Source organism: Dipodomys spectabilis, unplaced genomic scaffold, assembly GCF_019054845.1.
Source record: "Dipodomys spectabilis isolate Male_0828 unplaced genomic scaffold, ASM1905484v1 ptg000003l, whole genome shotgun sequence".
Taxonomy (NCBI): Eukaryota; Metazoa; Chordata; class Mammalia; order Rodentia; family Heteromyidae; genus Dipodomys; species Dipodomys spectabilis.
The window spans coordinates 14,193,586-14,215,998 of NW_024870680.1; the positions used below are offsets into that span (position 1 = coordinate 14,193,586).

At 38.0% G+C, this 22,413-nt stretch overlaps 1 protein-coding gene across 1 annotated transcript in view; it reads right to left on the minus strand.

Annotated features, from left to right (window-relative positions):
* Rnf169 (ring finger protein 169) overlaps positions 1 to 22,413 on the minus strand; it is a 48,443-nt gene that overhangs the window by 11,769 nt on the left and 14,261 nt on the right. The window contains exons 2-4 of the mRNA XM_042687986.1: positions 9,633 to 9,706; positions 4,657 to 4,803; positions 2,870 to 2,988 (exon numbers count right to left, since the gene is read on the minus strand). Of these exons, the coding sequence (XP_042543920.1) occupies positions 2,870 to 2,988; positions 4,657 to 4,803; positions 9,633 to 9,706 (340 nt within the window). The remainder of the gene's footprint in view (positions 1 to 2,869; positions 2,989 to 4,656; positions 4,804 to 9,632; positions 9,707 to 22,413) is intronic.

A 22,413-nucleotide genomic window follows, 5' to 3' on the forward strand; every position in this document is an offset into this window, starting at 1 on the left:
AGGATGGGGATACACACATATGAACATGTGTGCATAAGTGCACACACACACACACACACACACACACACAACTACCAGAAGCTTCATTAAGCTTTGGCCCAGCTGCTATGCACCCAAAAATGAGTGAGATTTTGTTACAACCCTCCTCTTGTGTGTTCATGATCTGGAATACCTCCTCTGTCTATACTACAGCATTCATTTTATGTTTAAGTAAAAAATATAATAAATTTTAGTATATTCAGAATTCTTTAACTATTTCAACAATTAATTTTGGATTACTTCCAAAATTAATTGGAAGGAATTGAAAAGGAAGCCAATGAGAATGAGGGTGTGGCTCAGGGGTAGACAGATTGTTTAGCAAGTTTGAGGCCTTGGATTCAACCCCTGGTACTGAAGGAAAGAAAAAAGAAAGCCAGTATGCTTATTTGTCTATTCTGAACACTGAAATAATAGAATTCTAACAATAAATCGATCCTCCCTCCCTTCTTCTCCATTCCTTCCTTTCTCTCTTCCCTAATATATTAACTATAAGTCCATCTTTTCCTTCCTTCCTGCTTTCCTTCCTTTTTAGTACTCAAGTTTGAAATGAGAACCTCCCAGGACCTTGTCCTTGCTAGGCAAACACCCTAACACTTGGTTGTATGCCTGAAGCCCTTTTTGTTTTGTTTACTTTTCAGATAGGGTTTTGATTTTATTCAGAGTTGACTCTGAGACTGCATTTTTTTCTATCTTCATTTCCTATGTAGCTAGAATTACAGGTCAGGTGTGCATGACTAAACCCAGTTTTCTTCCTTGCTTCTTTTTTCCTTCCTTCTTTCCCTCCTTCCCTCCTTCCTTCCTTCCTTCCTTCCTTCCTTCCTTCCTTCCTTCCTTCCTTCTTTCCTTCCTTCCCTTTCTGTCTTTCTCTCTGTCTCTCTCTCTATTTGCCCACTCTCTTTTTTTCCGGGGTGGGGGGGGGATAGGACTTCCCTAACTTTTTTGCCCATGCTAGCCTTGAACTACAATCCTCCCATCTCTGCCATTCACACAGACTACTATATCTTTTGCTAAGCAAGTGAACAGGAACACTCTTTTCTTGGCTCTATTCCAAAAGGCCTAGCAGAATATGAAAGTATTTAAGTTTCCTCAAACAGCTTTTCACCTTCCTCTGTAGTAACCTTGTATTAAAAACAACAACAAAAAAAAAAAAACAGAAACAGTCTTCTGTTCGAAAGACAGATTATTTCAAGACAAATATTCAAATACAGGGCCTCTTGTCACAGAGCTTTGACAACTGACAGAAAGAACATTTGCATCTGGAGTCAAAAGAGAACTAGGTTCTAACGCTAGCTGTCACTCCACTGAGTGGACAGGTTCTTGAGGCAGTACCGAACCAAAGTTTGTTTACACATAAGCACATACACAACAGCTTTTTGGAGAATGGTCTTAGGATCAACACTTCTGGGGGAGAATGTGTGACAGCAGAACTGGGAGAGGGACAGTTCAAGTGTAATGCATCAACCAATCCCACTAAATGCTCTGTAGCTAGAATGCCTAATGAAAACCTCTTTGAGCTGCAGTTTCCTTCGCTATAATCTGAGCATATTACATGAGGTATAGAAAGAACTCAACATGGCAGGAAGAATTAGGAAGCATTAGGCAAAAGCCAGTTCCCCTCATTCTATCCCTCACCTTATTCTAGGCTTTTCTGGAAACTACCAGGACATTTCCATTCTAAAATGACAAAGACACTACAGACATCTCTAAACTCTGTTGAATTTCTAACATGCCTAGTTTTTTGTTGTTGTTAAAACAGGGTATTGCTAACTTTCGCACTGACTAGTCTTAAACCTCTGAATATATACCTCCAAAGTAGCTGATATCACAGCTAACATACCCAGTAATAACAATAAATTCTATTCTGGGGGGAGGTAGGGGGTGCTGATACTGGGGCTTGACTAGGGACCTCACACTCTCAGGAAGCTTTTACTGAGCTAGCACTCTTACCATTTGAGCCACACCTCCAATTTTGGCTTTTTTTCTGGTTGGTTGGAGATGAAAGTCTCCAAATTTGTCTGCCCTGGCTAAGTTCACACCTTCATCCTTAGATCTCAGACTCCTGAATTTGGGTGAGAAATTTCATCAGCTTTATACAAAAACAAACTGGAGTAAAGATTGTGTGTTTTTGCATCATTAAAACAGACCAAAGGTACACAGTAGCTATTCCCAGAATGTCTCCTGAATGAATGATTCTTCCCACCTTTCCTATCTCCATGTCTCCCTCCCTTCCACCTAATTATCTTTATAATATTCATCTAATTCCTCTCTTCTTTCATCCCCAGAACATGCAAAGTCTAAAGGATCAAGAGATTTCTTAAGAAAGGGCTTAAAAATGTTTCCTTTTTGAAACACATGAAGATATAGTTAGTTGTAGACAATCAAAAGGATATCAACTCTGGCCTCAGTTCCTACTAAAATTTTTTTAAGTCCTGAGAGAGAGAAAAAAAACAAACAAAGAAATAGTAAACACTATTTACCTTGAGCTGTAGAACTGAGGGACAGCGCTCAGGCCCAGAGTTCAGGCCCCACCACCGACCAAAAAACAAAAAAGAACCAAAGGGAGAATCTATGGATATTGTCAGACCAAAGATGACTTTGTTGTTTCCCTTTAGGATACTTTGCAGCAGATAAATTAGCATAATTCTACCCTGAGGATGGCAGAAAATATTGCTTTTCTTTAACAATTCTCCATCTATGAAAACTCAGATTCAACTTCTTTTCATCCCTTCCAACTCCCCCAGAGTAGCTACAACAATACCTGTGCACCCTTGGTCTGTTTTGTCACCATCAAATGAAAGAACTTGAACAGAATTTGATATCAGTCTCTTACCCTGCCAGGAAAGCTAAGGAGTAGGAGTTGTTCTTGGAAACAAATGCCGAGCGATGTGTCTGTGTCATCTGGCCACGAGAAGGTTCTTCATTCTCTGAATCTGAGAGACGTGCAGGACACTGACAAGGAGACAAGGTAGACAACACTGTCCATTTGGGATTCTTGTGGAATATGTTCTAGCTACAGCTTCAAAGCTTGCTTTTTCTGAATCACTTTTTGAGTTCTGATCTATGTTTGCATATGCATCCTGGATATCCCAAACCCAAATGTAGTTCAAATTCATATATCCAAAATCAAACTCACTATTCTCCTTCTCTAAGTCCTATCACCAAACTATCTAGACACCTCAATGCTATCTATGACTCTTTTTCCTCCCTTACTTATAAGCCATTATTCATTTAAATAGAGGTTTTGGATACTCTAATACTTGTAAATACTTCAACAATTTTTTATATCAGACCTATTAAAACAATGATTGTTATTATCTTTCACTGATGGTGAATAGACTCAGAATAGTAGCTTGTGCTAGCCTGATTCTCAATCCTCCTATTTATACTTTTTGAATATCTGGGATGACAAGTACATGCCACCATGACAGCTTTTACTGGTGGAGACAAGGCCTCGTGAACTTTTCCCCAGGCTGACTTCCAATCATGACCTTCCTGCCTCAGCCTCCTGAATGCTGGGATTTTATAGAGGTATGTTACCATACTGGCATCTATGTAGTATTTTTTAAAATAATAATTGAAGAATAGTTACTATTATTATTATTATAACTGGAATCAGAAGCCCCAAGCCAGGCATCAGTGGCACACATCCGTTATCCTGATTACTCAGGTTATCCTGCTGAGATCTGAGGATCAGAGTTCAAAGCCAGCCCAAGCAGGAAAGTCCGTGAGACTTTTATCTCCAATTAACCAGGAAAAAGGCAGAAGTGAAGTGGAGCTTTGGCTCAAGTGACAGAGCACTAACCTTGAGCAGGAACAGTGCCCAGGCCCAGAATTCAAACTCCAGGGGACACACACACACACACACACACACACACACACACACACACAGAGCATATGGCAGTCAGAAAGTATCATTGACCCAGTTTAAATAAATTTCAATTTCTGAAGTTCAGGGCAAATGTCTTTGTGTAAAAATTAAACCAGAATTTCAGACATTATATAACTTGGCTAACAGTGTATAGTTAGTTGCAACACAGGGGCCTAAGAGGTAGACTTGTGTTCCAGGATTTTCTTTCTACTCTGCTATATTTTATATATGCTAAAGCTTTATTAACACCAACTTACTAAAAAGATAACCTAAAATACAAATAAATCTGCATCAAAATGTTGTAAAAGATGTACAAGTCTAATTATATCAAGTTTAGACTAAATAGATAATATTGAGGAAGTATCTTAAAACTAAGCACTGTTCTGTTCACATGACAGTAAACCACAGAGCAAAATACACCCTTTAAGGAAATCTATGGATATAAGATATACAAAACTTAAATGTCAAAGACCAATAGTGTGTCTAAATGACATTACACATATAAAACATCACATGCGCTACACGACACTACATTTTCCTCTTGCTGTTCTCTCCTCTTACAGGTCTCACCATCCCACTTTCTCCAGCTTTTATCTGGATGAGAGCTGCCCTTCTTCGCTACCCTTAAATGACACAGTCAATGACTATTACTAGTCTCTTACTTCACCAACACAGTTGCTTTCATATTCATGTTATCTAGGCTAACTACTGATTTGTGAGGTATCCATCCAAAAGGTAAATGTACTTACATGTTCCAGATTTGTTTTCAGTACTAATGGCTCATCTTTTTTTTTCTGATCATCCATTTTCCTTTTCCCTGTTTCTGTATCATCTGGTAATAGTTTGTGGACCTGATCTTCAGAAGCCTTTTCTTCTTGTAACTTTTCTCCTCTCAACTAAAAAATACAAATTACACAGAAATAGTAGAATTTTAGGAAATTCTGGAATTAAAATCCTCTTCTACTCTAGTCTAGAAAAAAAAAAAACATATGAAATAGTTGTTTTAAGATTGCTTTTCACTGGGTGCTGGTGGCTCATCCCTATAATCCTAGCTACTCGGGAGCCTGAGATCTGAGGACTACTGTGTGAAGCCAGCCCAAGCAGGAAAGTCCATGAGACTCTTATCCCCAATTAACGATCAAAAAGGCCAGAAGTAGAGTTGTGGCCCAAGTGGTAAGAGTGCCAGCCTTGAGCACAAAAGCTCAGGAACAGCAGCCAGGCTCTGAATTTAAGTGCCCCCCCCCCCAAAAAAAAAATCTAGTCCATTGATCTATTTTTTTACTATCGTGTCTTCAATTCCCTCTTTAATAACCGAGATTCGTGGTCACAATAATTTGTAGGGTACAGTGATACATACTTATAATCCCACTACTCAGGGAGAATTAAGGAGTTTGAGGCCAGTCTGGGCTTCCCAGCAAGACTCATGTCTCAAAAACAAATTTTTAAAGATACCGCTAATAACTTCCTTGTATATGCCTTCAATTCTACTGCATCTCTCCATCAAACTTTTGTTAAAATCCAAATTCTAGTTAAGCCTAATACATTATTTTCACTACAAATATTCAAACTGGTCCTTTTTAGTGTTTTTAAATTTTGTTTTTTATTATCTTGTATGTTGTACAAAGACAACTCAATTCAACATGTCAATTTATGAGTATAATACCTAACTGTGCTTATCTCCATTGTTATCCCATGAGGCAGTCAGAGACTGCTAGCTATCTAACCAGTGTCCACTTCTTTCTTCCTCACTAAGAACACTCTGATTTTATTCAAGAAATTAATATCCCTGCAGGGGAGGGAAGGGATAGTGGAAGAACAACAAAGGAGAACAACAACAAGAAATGTATTCATTACCTTACTCATGTAACTGTAACCCTCTGTACAGCATTTTTACAATACAATAAATTTTTTAAAGAAATTAATATCCCTAGCTTAGACAGTGTATTTCCCAGCCTCCTAGCAGAAAGAAGCCTATAACATTAGAAAATAAAATATAAGTCACAGGGTCAGGGGAGCTTTGGAGAAAGCTTTTAAGATGACATCATTCAACTGGCCTGTGCCCTTCTATCTGGTGATTGAACATGCATCTAGCAAAGGACCAGCCATCTCATCCCACAAGGAAGAATGTATATAAACAGAAAAATAAAAAGAAGCTGAAACCTCAATGGTGCAGAACTGCTGTATCAGCCATATACTGTCTCCTCCACATCTGTTTATTTTAAAATATATTTTATTGTGTATATTTAAAGTACATAATGTTACAAAGTAAATATAGGCATAAAAATGGTTACAATAGTGAAGGAACTTAACATATCCATCTCTCAGTTACACATTTTCTTTGTTTTTATCACAAGAACAACAGAATAAAATCCATTCACTTGGCAGGATCCTCAAATATTTCATTTGTTGAGTCATTATTTTGGGGTCGCTAATATTCACAATAAAAACAATTAGACTCCTAGACTTATTATAGTTTTATGTCTCACACAGTGACCTGAGACTGTATTATCTGTTTCCTGTCAACCTAAAATAAATTTATGCTGTTTACCAGGTTAACTAGGTCTTCTTTGATCTGGCCTTCTCTCAAATCATTTCTGTCCATATCTCTTACTGCCCTTCCACCTCCACTTATACATAGCTCTAGATGCACTGAATTATTTTCTCCTTGAACAAGCCAAACTTGTTTCTGCCTTTGCACTTGCTTCTCCCTTTGCCTAGAATCTTCAGTCTATATACCTTTACTTATTTCAGGTCTCACCTCAAATGCTGCCTTCTCTGATATACTTTCCCTAACCACTCAATTTAAAATTGCATTTCCTCAATTTTCCCTCATGCTCCCTTTCTAACGCTTTCTATCTGGCTTTATTATGTTTTAAATTATTTGCTTATGTTTTGTAGGTCTTCCTTCCTAGAAAGGAATCTCCCAGAGGTCCAAGACCATGCTACCCTCTTCACTTCAGCATATACCTGGCCCATACTAGAGGAACAACAGATATCTGATTAAGAAATGAATATACAAGGGAAACTGAGAGAAAGCAAAGGAAGAGATGACAATGTCCAAAGGTGACATTATCTAAAAAAGAAATGTACTCATAAGCTGACTTATGAAATGGTAGCCCCTCTGGGTAACACTGTAATAGTAACAATAAAATGATTTTTTTTTTTTTGGGTCCGGTCATGGGGCCTGAACTCTGGGCTTGAGCGCTGTCCCTCAGCTCTTCAGCTCAAGGCTATCACTCTACCACTTGAGCCACAGCGCCACTTCCGGCTTTTTTCTTTTTGCTTATGTGGTGCTGCGGAATCGAACCCAGGGCCTTGAGCATACAAGGCAAGCGCTCTACCACTGAGCCACCTTCCCAGCCCAGTAACAATAAAATGATTTTTTAAAAGAAAGAAATATACACCTAGCAAGTGCTAGGCCCTGAGTCTAACCCTGGTATTGTCAAAAATAAATAAATAAATACACACCATGATCTCATTCATACTGAAGATTTTTCTCTCTCTCCTTCTCTCTCTCTTTCTCTCACTTTCTCTCTCTCTGTGCATGTGTGTGTAAATACATAAGGGCCTAACTTACCCATCATTAGTACTAGTTACCTCTAGGAAAGGAAAAAGTAGGAAGAGACGTTTTGTTCTACATTAATTTTATGTTAGAAAGACATTATAATACATGATAAAAAGAAAAAGACTAACATATTTGACAATATGAATCTACTCGTAATCACAAAATTTAGCAACTCCTAGTAATCTCAAAAAGCAGAAAGTTGGTCTGAGAAGGTGGCTCAAGAGTGCTAGTCTTGGGGCTGGGAAGGTGGCTCTGTGGTAGAGCGCTTGCCTTGCATGCCTGAGGCCCTGGGTTCGATTCCTCAGCACCATATAAGCAAAAAGATAAAAGCCGGAAGTGGCGCTGTGGCTCAAGTGGTAGAGCACTAGCCTTGAGCTGAAGAGCTGAGGGACAGTGCCGAGACCCAGAGTTCAGGCCCCACAACCAGACCACCCCCCCCCCCAAAAAAAAGTGCTAGTCTTGAGCTTAAGAGCTGAGGGACAGCACCCAAGCCCAGAATTCAGGCCCCACAACTGACAAAAAAAAAAGCAGAAAGTCAAAGATCCTTGACTCTACTACATGAGTGAATGTTGGTGATTACGGGGAAAGAGATAGGAAAGACTTTTCAAATCTAACTTCTGTGCACAATCCCCAGAAATTAGTTTGAAAACAACAAAAATAATATGTGGAAACAATTAAAAGCTTTCCCAGTAATAAACATTTCCTAATTAGAAAATTTTTATTTGTCTTCATTATAGTTCTTCTAGAATACTTAACAAAGTAAGAGCAACAAAAATAACAATAGCTCCATGTGGTACCTAGCAAGACAAGGAAAAATAATATGAACAATTGCTAGCAAGAGCATTTGCCAAAGTTGCCAAAAATACCTTTCTTTCTTTCTTGGTGGCTAGCTATTGTAGCAGGTGTATAATAGATCATCTGACTTACATTTCTATCTTCGTAAAAACTCAAAAAAGGAATTCTTAAAGTTTACTTTTAATTTAGCTCTACATCTGAGTAGAGTGGCATAAAGCAGTAATTAAAAACAACAACAAAAAAGCAGAGCACTGGTGGCTCACACATGTAATCCTAGCTACTCAGGAGGCTGAGATCTGAGGCTCTTTGTTCAAAGCCAGCTCAGACAGGAAAGTCCATGAGACTCTTACTGCCAATTAACTACAAGCAAATCAGAAGTAGAGCTCAAGCAGTAGATCACTAGCCTTAAACCAAAAAGCTTAGGGACAGCATCCAGGCCCTAAGTTCAAGCTCTAAGGTGCGCGCACACGCACACACGCGCGCGCGCGCACACACACACACACACACACACACACACACACGCTCTATGCTGTAAAATTAGCATCCAGGCCCTAAGTTCAAGCTCTAAGGTGCACGCGCGCGCGCGCACACACACACACACACACACACACACACACACACGCTCTATGCTGTAAAATTAGCATCCAGGTCTTAAGTTCAAGCTCTAAGGTGCACACACACACACACACACACACACACACACACACACATGCTCTATGCTGTAAAATTTAAAACCCCAGTGAATCAAAACTCCCCACTAAACATTCTTTAATATTATTATGCCAATTAATTTTAATGAAATAAATACTGGACTGGACATAGGGGCTCAAGCCTGTTATCCTAGCTACTTGCAGGGCAGACATAAAAGCTCATGGTTTGGAGCCAGCCCAGGCTAACATGTTTGTAAAACACCATCTCAACCAATGGTGGTACACCTCTGTCATTTCAACTACAGTATAGAACCACAATGTCTGGACACAATTGTACATGCCTGTCATACCAGTAACATGGGGAAACTCAAGGAGGACCACAGCCAAGGCCAGCCAGAGTGTAAAACAAGACCCTACCTGGACAATAACATAAACAGGGGCTGTAGGCTTGGCTTAAGTGATAAAGTGCCTGTCTAGAGAGCATGAGGCCCTAAATTCAATGCATAGTACTGCCAAAAGATAGAAAGAAAGAAAGAAAGAAAGAAAGAAAGAAAGAAAGAAAGAAAGAAAGAAAGAAAGAAAGAAAGAAAGAAAGAAAGAAAGAAAGAAAGAAAGAAAAGAAAGAAAGAAGGAAAGAAGGGAGGGAGGGAGGGAGGGAGGGAGGGAGGGAGATAAAGAAAGAAAGAGAAATGCTATGATAATATTTATACTATACCTTTCTTAGGCATTCATATTCCTCACGAAGTTCACTTGGCTTGCTTAATTTGATTGGTGCTCTGAATATAAATTCTGGAGGAAAACAAAATGAAAATATTTTTAACAGGACTTTTAGTCTAACAGATGTCCCATATTACAAATTATATATAAAGTTATGGTGCTCTTAATTTGATTCAAATTAAGTTGGACTTGAACTCAAAGCCTAGGTATTGTCCTTGAGCTTTCATGCTCAAAGATGGTGCTCTACCACTTGAGCCAAATCTCCCTTCCTGGATTTTTGCTGCTTAACTGGAGATAAGAATCATGGAGGGTTGGGAAGGTGGCTCAGTGGCAGAGTGCTTGCCTTGCATGCATGAGGCCCTGGGTTCGATTCCTCAGCACCACATAAGCAAAAAGAAAAAAGCCAGAAGTGGTGCTGTGGCTCAAGTGGTAGAGTGCTAGCCTTGAGCTGAAGAGCTGAGGGACAGTGCCCAGGCCCAGAGTTCAGGCCCCACGACCAGACCTCCCCCCCCCCCAAAAAAAAAGAATCATGGAATTTCCTGCCAGGGCTGGCTTCAAATCACATTCCTCAGATCTCCTGGGTAGCTAGGATTAAAGGTATACACCCCAGCATTTAACTCTCAAATTAATATTCTTAAAGGCTATATAAGTTTATAGTTCCATTAACAATAATGAATGTACCATTTTTTCACATCTTTTCCAGTATAACTGAATGCTGAGAATTTAACTTTGTCAGTCTAAAAGGTGATGTTATTCCTTATATACTTAATGAGTGAGGTTGAGTTCTTTTTACAAAACTAAGAGCAATTTGTATTTCTTTTAGTATGAGATGTGGGTGCACATTATTTCTTTTTCTTCTTGAGTTGTTAAAAGCTATCCCTATACTAGGTACCAGTGACACCTATATTCCTATAGCTGACATCCTATAATTCAACACCTAAAATCCTAACTACTCAGGAAGCTAAGATCCAGAGGGTCATGATTCCATGTCAGGCCTTAACAGAAAATAAGATTCTATCCCTAAAATAACTGGCAAAATGAGGGACATAGGCATGGATCAAGTGATAGAATATCAACCATGCATGTGCACAACCAGTGTGAAGGGAAAGAAGAAAGGAAGGAAGGAAGGAAGAAGGAGGGAGATGTCACTATACAAAGAAAAGTAGCCCTACATCTCATGAAAAGTATTTCCCCAGTTTATATTTGTGTTGACTTTTGCTTATAGTAGTTATTTTTGTATAGCTATGTTACTTTTCTTTTATGGCTTCTGGGTTTTGTATATTTTGAAAGATGTTCAGAGCAAGATATAATCAATTCTATAATAATTTTTTTCTGGTACAAAATTCTTCTCAGATCTACTTTTAAAAATTCTAAATCTTTATTTCTATTTGGGAAGAACATAAGGAGTATAATCTTATTCAGACATAAATAAGTCTACTCTCCAACACAAGAAACCAAAAATACTTTTAGTGATTGCCTTGTAGAAATGATTATTTTAACTGTTAAAATTTTTTTCTAAAATAGTTCTTGCTGACATTTAGTACAAAATGTCTCTTCAATGAAAACCATTATTTTGTACAATTAATATGTTAATAAAAAATTCATAAATGTCTCAAGAGCTTAACATCTTCATCTTGTAAATTACAGAAAAAGAATTTATTTCCTACATGCAAGTTTCAGAACCTCAGTAAGTTAGTTTCAACTACTTCTCCTCTAAAATCAGACTATTACTGAATATATTTCAAGTTAATAACAATTAAATCATGGCAAGCTATTACAAGGATCAAATAAGTATAATGAGTGAAAATATTTTATAAACTATTTTGGTTAGTAAGTGTGCAAGACACTTCATCAGGTATAAAATTATCTCCAGTATAATATAATCTACAGTGATTATATTCTTTAAATTATAATCAGATTTGCAAGCATAATTTATATGAAACAAAGACAATGACCCCACTACCTTGATATGTACATTACATGAAAATATAAATTCCTTTTGGAATATTTATTTAAAAGTCCTAAAGTTTTTGTAATGCCTTAATAAGTAGAAATATAGGATATTGACTGAAATTTGCCTATACTTCTGATTGAGATGAAAAGATACAGGAATAGACTGGACGTATGGCACAAGTGGTAGAATATCAACTAAGCAGCCAGCCAAGTACCTGTGCAGCCTGAGTTCAAACCTGGAACCAAAAGAAAAACTTTTAAGGCAATAAGTAGGCAGGCACTGGTGGCTCATGTTTGTAATCCTAACTACTCAGGAGGCTGAGATCTGAGGATTGTGATTTTAATCCAGCCCAGGCACTGAAGCCATGAGATTCTTATCTCCAATTAAAAACCTAAAAAGCTGGAAGTGGAGCTGCAACTCAAGTGGTACAGCACCCAGGTAGAGTTCAAGCCCCAGAACTGCCACAAAAAAAGAGGTAATAGGCAATAATAAGGCACAATGGCACATATGTATAATTCCAGTACTCGTCTAAATGAGACAGAAGGCTAGCAAGTTCTAGGCTAGCTTCAGCTACATAGTAAGACCCTGAGTCAAAAAATAAAACAATAGAGGTAGGGCCGATGGCTTACTTCTGTAATCCTAGCTATTCAGGAGGCTGATATCTAAGGATAGCAGTTGAAAGCCAAGCCTAGGCAGGAAAGTCCCTGAGATGTTTACTTCCAATTAACCACTTAACATCCAACTGTCCAGAAGTAAAGTCCTGTGGCTTAAGTAATACAGTGTTAGCTTTGAGTGGCAAAGCTAAGGGATAACACCCAGGATTTGAGTTCAAGCCCCAGTATGGGCATAAAACAAAACAAAAAAACCAATGGGCAGGAACAGGGGTAAGATACCAATTTAGTGTCTATATAAATCCTCTTAATCCTGGGTTAGGATTAATGATACTTTTGTTTTAAGAGTTTATACTACTAGCTGTGTATTAGGATCACTTCTATAATCCTAGATACTTGGGAGGCTGAGAATGGGTAGATTATGTTTCTCAGCCAGCCCAGACAGAAAAGCCCACAAGACTCTGTCTCAACATACAAAACCAGGCATTGTGGCATGCCTGTCATCCCAGTTACAAAAGTAGATGTAAAATAGGCAGATTGTGGCCCAAGCCCAAGTACGGCACACACACACACACACACACACACACACACACACACACACACACACACACACACACACACACACACACACACACACACACACACACACACACACACACACACACACAGTTAAAATACTGACAAATCCACACACACACACATACACACACACAGTTAAAATACTGACAAATCCACCTCGTAGGAAAGCAGACCACAATTAAAGTAGTAGTAGTAGTGGTTGTAATTTAAAGAATTCTTACAACAAATAAAAATAATGGGAGTGGAGCTGTGGCTTAAGTGGTAGCGCGCTCGCTTGAGCTGACGAGCTGAGGGACAGCGCCCAGGCCCAGAGTTCAAGCCCCACGACTGACAAAAAAAAAAGCTAACATTTAGTGAGAGAGTACTAAATGTTATATACACATACAATGCAGAAAAGAATTGATGTCATAGGCTTAACTTTCTATCTTTACACAAATAGCCTTTTACTAATGTTAGGAACTTGAATTTCAGGTTTGTGAGCATATTCTCTAACTAGTGAGAATGGTTCAATTTACTTAAACTGTTTACAGAAAAAAAATTGACATAAATAACTCAAAAGGTTCATGATGCAGCTAAAGCTTCTAGCAAAACAAGAACAAAATCTAAAAGTACTAGATGGAGCTAGTAAAAGTTAAAACAGAAATCTATAAGAACAAAATCTAAAAGTACTAGATGGAGCTAGTAAAAGTTAAAACAGAAATCTATGAATTAGAGACAAAAAAAACTATACATAGAAATGAAACAAAAAAATTGGTTCTTTCAAAAAATTAATAAAATTGACAGACCCCTAGCTAAGCTGATGAAAAAAAGAAGAGATTCAAGTCAACAAAATTAGAGATGCCAAAGGTAACATCACAGCAAACATCTAAGAAATCCAAAATATTATGAGGGAATACTTTCAAAACCTATACTCAAATAAGGTGGAAAATCTAATGGAAATGATAAATTCCTAGGGACATACAAGCTTAGCTGAACCAAGAAGGTATAAAGCACTTAAACCATCCCATACTAAGCAATGAAATTGAGAAGTTAACATAGAGTCTTCCAGCAAGGAGAAGTCCAGGTCCGGATAGATTCATATCTAAATTCTACAAAACTAAAACCATTTCCTCTAAAATCAGGAATAAGGCAAGGATGTCCACTTTTTCCATTCCTTTTCACATAATTCTGGAACTCCTAGACAGAGTAATAAGGCAAGATAAAGACAAAAAAGATTCACATAGGGAAAGAAGTCAAAATATTCCTACTTGCAGCCGACATGATCTATATCTAAAGGACTTGAGAGACTCTTATCACCAAGCTCTGAGGGCTGATCAATAACTGACAAAATAGCAGGATACAAAAATCAACCAACAAAAATCAGAAGCCTTTCTGTATACCAACAACATATAAACAGAGAGGGAAAGCAGGAAGACAATTTCATTTGCTATAGCCTAAAAAAAATATTTAGGAATAAACCTAACCAATGAAGCAAAAGACCTCTAATAGTGAAAACTATAAAAATCTGCAGAAAAGAATTGAAGATGACATCCAGAAATGGAAAGATCCTCATGTTCATGGAAAGGTAGCAGTGAACATGGATGCACAAATGTCTTTACCATATCCTGGCTGTTGATGATCTAGGTAGATGCCCAAGAGTGATATGGCTAGGTCATAGGGAAGCTCTGTTAAGTTTTTGAGGAACCTCCAAATTTTTTTCCAGAATGGTTTTACTAGTTTACATTCCTGCCAATAGTGCAGTAGGGTTTCCTTTTTCCCCCCACATTCCTACCAGCATTTATTGTTGTTCAAATTCTTTTTTTTGGGGGGGGGGTCCGGTCATGGGGCATGAACTCTGGGCCAGGGGACTGTCCCTCAGCTCTTCAGCTCAAAGCTAGCGCTCTACCACCTGAGCCACAGCGCCACTTCTGGCTTCTTTTTGCTTATGTGGTGCTAAGGAATCGAACCCAGGGCCTCACGCATGCAAGGCAAGCACTCTACGACTGAGCCACCTTCCCAGCCCTGTTGTTCAAATTCTTGAGGGTGGCCAGTCTGATTGGGGTGAGACAGAATCTCAAAATGGTTTTGATTTGCATTTCCTTCATGTCCAGGGATGTGTAGTATTAAGTTATGTGTCTATTTGCCATTCTTGCTTCTTCTGAGAAGTCTCTCTTAAGCTCCTTTGCCCGTTTATGGATTGGTTTATTAGTTTCTCAGGGAGGTTAATTTTTTTTAGCTCTTTGTACATTTTGGATATTAGGCTTTTGTCAGATGTATTGCTGGTAAAAATTTTCTCCTAGTCTGTTGGCTGTCTTTGTAGTTTAGTAGCTATGTCCTTTACTGTGCAAAAACTTTGTATTTTGATATAACCCCATCTGTCAAGACTCCAATTTACTGTGCCCTTAGGACTCTTATCAAAAAGTTCCTACCTGTGCCTATAAATTCTAATGCTTTTCCTACTCCCTCTTGCCAAGTAATTTCAAAGTTTCAGGTCTGACATTGAGATCTTTGATCCTCTTTGAATTGATATTAGTGCATGGTGACAAATTTCAGTTTTCTGCATATGGGTGTCCAGTTTTCCCAACACCAATTATTCAAGAAACTACCTTTTGTTCACCATATATCTTTGGCTTGCTTGTCAGGTATCAAATAGCTTTAAGTAAATGGCTTTATTTCTGAGTTTTTGTATCTGTTCCATAGATCTTGGGTCCTGCTTTTTGTCATTTGCAGGGAAACGGATGGCCCTAGAACAAGTAATGATAAGTGAGGTAAACCAAGCTCAGCGAGACAAACAGCACATGTTTTCTCTCACATGTGGAAGCTAGATCTAAAATATAATTGGACCTGATAATCGATACAAGACTCTAGGCATTCACATACAGGCTAAAAAACTCTTAAGGGAAGGGCTGGGAAGGTGGCTCAGCAGTAGAGTGCTTGCCTTGCATGCACGAGGCCCTGGGTTCGATTCCTCAGCACCACATAAGCAGAAAAAGCCGGAAGTGGCGCTGTGGCTCCAGTGGTATAGCACTAGCCTTGAGCTGAAGAGCTGAGGGACAGTGCCCAGGCCCAGAGTTCAGGCCCCATGACTAGCAAAAAAAAAAAAAAAAAGAAACTCTTAAGGGAAGGGAAGAATGAACCCAAAAGTGTAACTTCTCTAAACTATCAAATTACACATGCCTTAAGAATTCACACAAAGACCAAAGAAGGATAGTCTTAGGAGAGGAACAGAAATGCACAATGCCTATGTGCATCTGATCATCCAAAATAATATCAAAATGAACTCCAGAATATGGATTTGCTGTTTTTGCTTTCTTTTTTGGCAGGGGGGAGAGGGGGGTCCAGTCGTGGGGCCTGAATTCTGGGCCTGGGCGCTGTCCCTCAGCTCTTCAGCTCAAGGCTAGCACTCTACCACTTGAGCCACAGTGCCACTTCCAGCTTTTTTCTTTTTGCTTATGTGGTGCTGAGGAATTGAACCCAGGGCCTCAGGCATGCAAGGCAAGCGCTCTACCACTGAGCCACCTTCCCAGCTCCCCACCTCCCCCATCCCCCGTTTTTGCTTTCTTTTGTTCTGTTTATGTGTCTTTGGGAGAGAAGGAAGGCACAGAAATGGAAGGACAAAGGGAGAACAAATGCAGCAATGGAATTCACTGGACACTATGTTGAAAATGAACTACATAACCTGTGGGTAGGGAAGGAGGATAAACTGGGAGGAAAGGGGTGACATTGTCTAAAAAGAAATGTACTCTTTATCTGACTTATGTAATTGTAACCTCTCTGTATATCATCATTATAATAACAATTTTTTTTTTCCCGGGGCTGAGGACCGAACCCAGGGCCTTGCACTCATCAGGCAGACGCCCTTCCACTGAGCTAAACTCCCAGCCCCTATAATAACAATTTAAAAAACACAAATTCCAGGAAATGGAAACAAGAGTTTTTTGTTGTTATTGTTGCTGCTGGTGATAGTTGTGATGTGTTTTTGCTCTTGGGTTTTTTTTTAGGAGGATGAGGGGGAACACAAAAAGGAAGGGAGGAAGAATAAACAAATGCAATCCTACTATTCAGTACATATATTATGTGGGAAATGATTTATGTAATTTGTGGGCAGGGATGGCAAGAGGAAAAGGGGAAAGTGAAGGAAGGGGTGATAGTGTCCAAAAATAAATGTACTCATTTCATGACTTATGAAATGATAACCCCTATGTACAACACCTTAATAATAACATATTTTAAATAAATTATATATAGATAGAGAGAAAGAGAGTTTATGCTGAACATTTGCTTTCCTACTAGGAGTCTGAAATTTTGGTATATGCAAGCATAGTGGGCTGGGAAGGTGGCTCAGTGGTACAGTGCTTGCCTTGCATGCATGAGGCCCTGGGTTCGATTCCTCAGCACCACATAAGCAAAAAGAAAAAAGCCGGAAGTGGCGCTGTGGCTCAAGTGGTAGAGCGCTAGCCTTGAGCTGAAGAGCTGAGGGACAAAGCCCAGGCCCAGAGTTCAGGCCCCACAACTGACAGAAAAAACCAACAAACAAAAACCACGGTGTATGCAAGCATAGGTGCCTATGTAATAAGCTTACAATAAAGATGATAGGAACTAAAAAATCTCTAAAGTTTCCCTTGTTGGCAACATTTTGTATATGTCCTACCACCTTGCTGGAGGAATTAAACATATTCTAAGTGCCTTCACCTAGAGAAGACTCCAGAAGCTTCTACCTGGATTTTTCCAGACTTTCTCTCACAAATCTCTCCCCTGTACTTGGTATTTTTTTCAATACCACAAATCACGACTTTGAGTTCAACTGTGTGTTTAGTCCTGCAAGTACTGCAGGACTCAAGACACACACACACACACACACACACACACACACACACACACACACACACACACACACACACACACACACACACACACACACACACACACACACACACACACACACACACACACACACACACACACACCATTTGTTTGCTATGTAGCCAGGCTACTTCAAATGCATAATCCTCCTGATTACTGGTGTGTGACCCTAGGCCCAGGTTTGAAATCTTTTTATATCTCAGTTTTTACCTGAGAAATGAAGACAACATATTACTTAACTTCTGAAGTTATAATACTTTATATATAACTTTTGAAGTTATAATAATACTTTTTTTTGGGGGGGGTCCGGTCGTGGGGCCTGAACTCTGGGCCTGGGTGCTGCCCCTCAGCTCTTCAGCTGGAGGCTAGCAATCTACTACTTGAGTCACAGCACCACTTCCGGCTTTTTTCTTTTTGCTTATATGGTGCTGAGGAATTGAACCCAGGGCCTCATGCATGCAAGGCAAGAGCTCTACCACTGAGCCACCTTCCCAGCCCCTATAATAATACTTTTATTTCACTTTCATTTCCTACTCCATGTTTCTCTAAATTCTATAAAACTCCATTGAAGTTTAATATGATAGGAAAAATGCTATTAGGATTTTAAACTTACATAAAAGTAGTTACCAAAATAGGTCAAGTGAAAACCAGAAAAATGAAAATCTCATTTATTTATTTGTCTATTAATTTTTGGCAGTACTAAAGTTTGAACTTGGGGCCTCATGCTTATTTGGCAGATACCATCCTACTTGAGCCACACTCTCAGCCCTGAAAATCTCCCCTTATAAAGTAAGGTCTTTCATAATGTCTCTTATAGTTGAATGGAGAACATGTACAGAGAATTTAATAGTATTAATTATACTAAGACCACTAATAGTAGGTTAATTAATAATTCAGGTTCTCTGATATTTACTTTAAAAAGAATAGTCATTTACAATAAAACAAACCCTAGGAAGTTAATTTTCTCTTCACTTCTCTCTTCTTTCAAGGGTAATACGTCAGCTTCCTCTACTCCAAAAGAGGAAACTGTGGTTGAAATGCAAGCAATACTGTTACAAAAGCAGAGCAGCAAAATGTCACATCAGAATCAGCAAAGACACCATCACCTTCCTTTGTCCAAGGTGCTAGCCACAAACTTACCAATTCTACCACCAGCTTTTAAGATTTTCAAATGTTTTAATAAGACAGGGAAAAAAAACACTCTTCCTTTGCTTTATAAAGAAATGCTGGAACTACATCCATACTATTGGGATGCTGAATAACTTAGCATTATAAATTAATCTAATGGAGGAAATATTTTTAATGCCTATCTTATGACTACAACTATGCATAACAGGAAGAGAAATTCTTGAAGGATATGATGGATGACTTAAGAATGATATACACCTGTGGCCAGTGACCTAGAGCTGAGTATTGCCTTCAGTCTAAATGTGAATTATAGAAACAACTATACTTCCTTCAAGGTCATTCTTGAAAAAGATTTTTACATGGGGTGGGGTGACTGGTACTAGTTATATATAAAGACAAACAAAAACAAGCTACAAGACAGATATTTGCTACATGCATCAAATCAACACATCCACATCTAACACAATGTTAGAAATGGAACTTACTCAACTATATTGAGAAGACACTAATATAAGAACTCTCAAATCCAAAGTAAATGGTCCCTGGATAACTAGATATGTTTGAATTTTTACCCTTCCCCACCCAATCTTAATTTCTTATGATTGCAGTAGAATGAAAGTGAATTTTGGAGTTACTCTATCTTATAACTGATTAAGTATTAGATTCTAATTTGAATAGTCCCACTTACTAGCTATTTGACCTTAGATAAATCTCTTTGCACTTGAACATCTTCATCTGAAATCTGGAAAAAATATAACCATATCTCAGAACTTACATACCAATAAAATCAATGAATTTGGGAGCTTATAATACTAATAATTTGGTGATTTTATTTAGCAGTATGAAAATATATTAGTTATATTATTTGTTGTAAAATAGTTAACTGAGAAGTAATACATTTTCTTTAAACACAAAGGGATGATTGTCTGTAAATACTACTTATAGTTTAATATAGCAGACATAAATCTATAAGACATGATCTCCTCCTACCTCTTTAGTTTACATCACTTCATTCCTTCTCTACTTTACAGTCCCCCAACAGTTTATAGTACCTAGGATAAAACTATCTCTATCTCCATCCCTTGCCTAAAATGCTCTCAACTTCCACTCCTGTTCTTCCCAGCTACCTCATATCAGGCAAAACAAAAACAAAAAACAAAAAAGCCTCATCCTCAAAACTCACTTTAAATTTCTACAGAGTAGAGGATAATAAAAGCCAAAAGATAAAGTTGGAAAAAAATGTTTACCCAACCCATAATAAATGAGAATTTCTATCTCTATTATCACCAACAGCATCATTATGATACAGGCAATTAGGCAGCACTTATGCCTAACACATTTAATCTTCATAATGATCTAGCAGAGGCAGAGAAACTTTTTTTTTTTTTTTGCCAAGGGCTCTTAGGATTCCTGGGCCATACAAAATTACCAATGTAAGAGTTGATGATAAGTATATATGTCTGTCCCATTATGTACCAAATTATTTTGAGGGCCTTATATGGCCAGGGAGTCTCAAATTTATATCTGAGCCAGCTTCAACTGCAATTCTATTTATACCAGCTTCTTAACATTCTTTCACAGAACTTTATGACTTTGTATTCCTAGAACCTAGAGGAGTGCTTGACACACAACATGTATGTACAAGTGATTAAATACATATAACAGCTAATTTTTATTAGGTATTTTATTTGTATATGCACTTAGCATGTATCATCAATTCATTTAATTCCTATAACTGTATGTTGTGGTTATTTCAATCAACAAATTAGAAATGAAGACATTTAGGCACAGAGTTTAAGTAGTTTGCCCAAAGTCAGTCAGCTAATAATGTGACAGGACCAAGATTCAAACTTACATCCACTAATTTTCAATACTACATTCTTTACAGAATGCTATATAGGATATAAAATATTGTTATAATAAAGTATTAAATGGAAAATATTATCATGGGCTGGGAAGGTGGCTCAGTGGTAGAGCGCTTGCCTTGCATGCTCGAGGCCCTGGGTTCGATTCCCCAGCACCACATAAGCAAAAAGAAAAAAGCCGGAAGTGGTGCTGTGGCTCAAGTGGTAGAGCTCTAGCCTTGAGCTGAGGGACAGCACCCAGGCCCAGAGTTCAGGCCCCACGACCGGACCCAAAAAAAAAAAAAAAAAAAAGGAAAATATTATCATGAACATATTTTATAATTCTTTTGATCTCATTAGAAGTATAAACATGTAAGAATATTGCTATTCTTGAGATTCAGTAGGTGAAACATTCAGTAAACTTAAAAAGAAAACTGACCTGCTGGTACATTTGAGAAATGACTATTCTTGTTCTCCCTTTCACACTTAGCTTACACTATTATTATGCTACTATAATCAAGTCATATATGCTGATAAACACATGTAAAAGTTCTTTCAACAGTATGGATGAAATTCAGAACAGTAAATTACAGTCTATAAATCAATCAGCTTTCAGTTAAGAGATAGACTAGTTGGGAAATTCTAAATTAGGCTATAGTAAAGGCATTAATTCAACAAATGCTTAAAAACCTACTATATGTAAATTAGTGTATCACCATGGAAATCAAAGCCATCTTTCCTAAATCTCATCCCTGATCTCAGAGTTTGATGATGAGAACCAAAAGCTCAATTTAACTCCTTATAAATTACTAAAATCAAATTATTTTTCACTGGCAAATGTGACTAAATCAATGCCACTAGATTTCTAAACCAATATAAATACATAATTTGATAGTATATATCCATTACAGAGTAAATGCTGCTAACATTTATTGATGATATGCTATACTAGACAGGTACTATACAGTACCTATCTAATAGCTTTCAAGTATTTTTTAACATAATTCACAATAGGAAAAACGTTTTACATCATTCCCTAGTTCATTCCAGAAAACTCATACAAAACTGAAATTATTCATTATTTCTTAACTCTTTCTTTTGAAAAAATTATCTCATCCCATTAACCTGGTTTTACTTTTTTTTTTTTTTTTTTTTGTCAGTTATGTGGCTTGAACTCAGGGCCTGAGTGCTACCTGAGCTCTTTTGATCAAGGCTAGGGCTCTACCACAGCATGACCTTTGGATTTCTGGTAGTTAATTGGAGGTAAGAGTCTCACAGACTTGTTTGCCCCGGCTGGTTTTGAATTTCAGCCCTCAGATGTTAGTTAGCCTCCTGAGTAGCTAGGATTACTGAGGTGAGCCACCAGCACCCAGCTTTTTTTACCATTTAAATATCATGCTAAACTTTACAATGGGTATCTTGTTTATGCCTTAAAATAATCTTAGAGGATTGTTATCATTATTATACCTATTTACTAGGGAAGCAGAGGCTCAGAAAAGCTAATACCCTATCCAAGGTAAAAGAGAAAGAGGGATGGGGGATGTAAATGACAGAGCAAGAATTTAAACCAGAACTCACAGAGTAAGAATGACACTGTATAGGACCTACCACAGTGTGATCCAGAAAAATGCATAACCAGTAAACTAACACTTAATGAATGTTTAAGTGTCAGGCACTGTGCTGTTTCCACATATCTCATTTTTTTAACTTAAATTTTATTGTAAAGGTGATGTACAGAGGGGTTACAGTTACATAAGTAAGGTACATACAAAATTCTTAAACCTTAAAACAATTCTATGTGATTTGTGGTATTTATTTCTT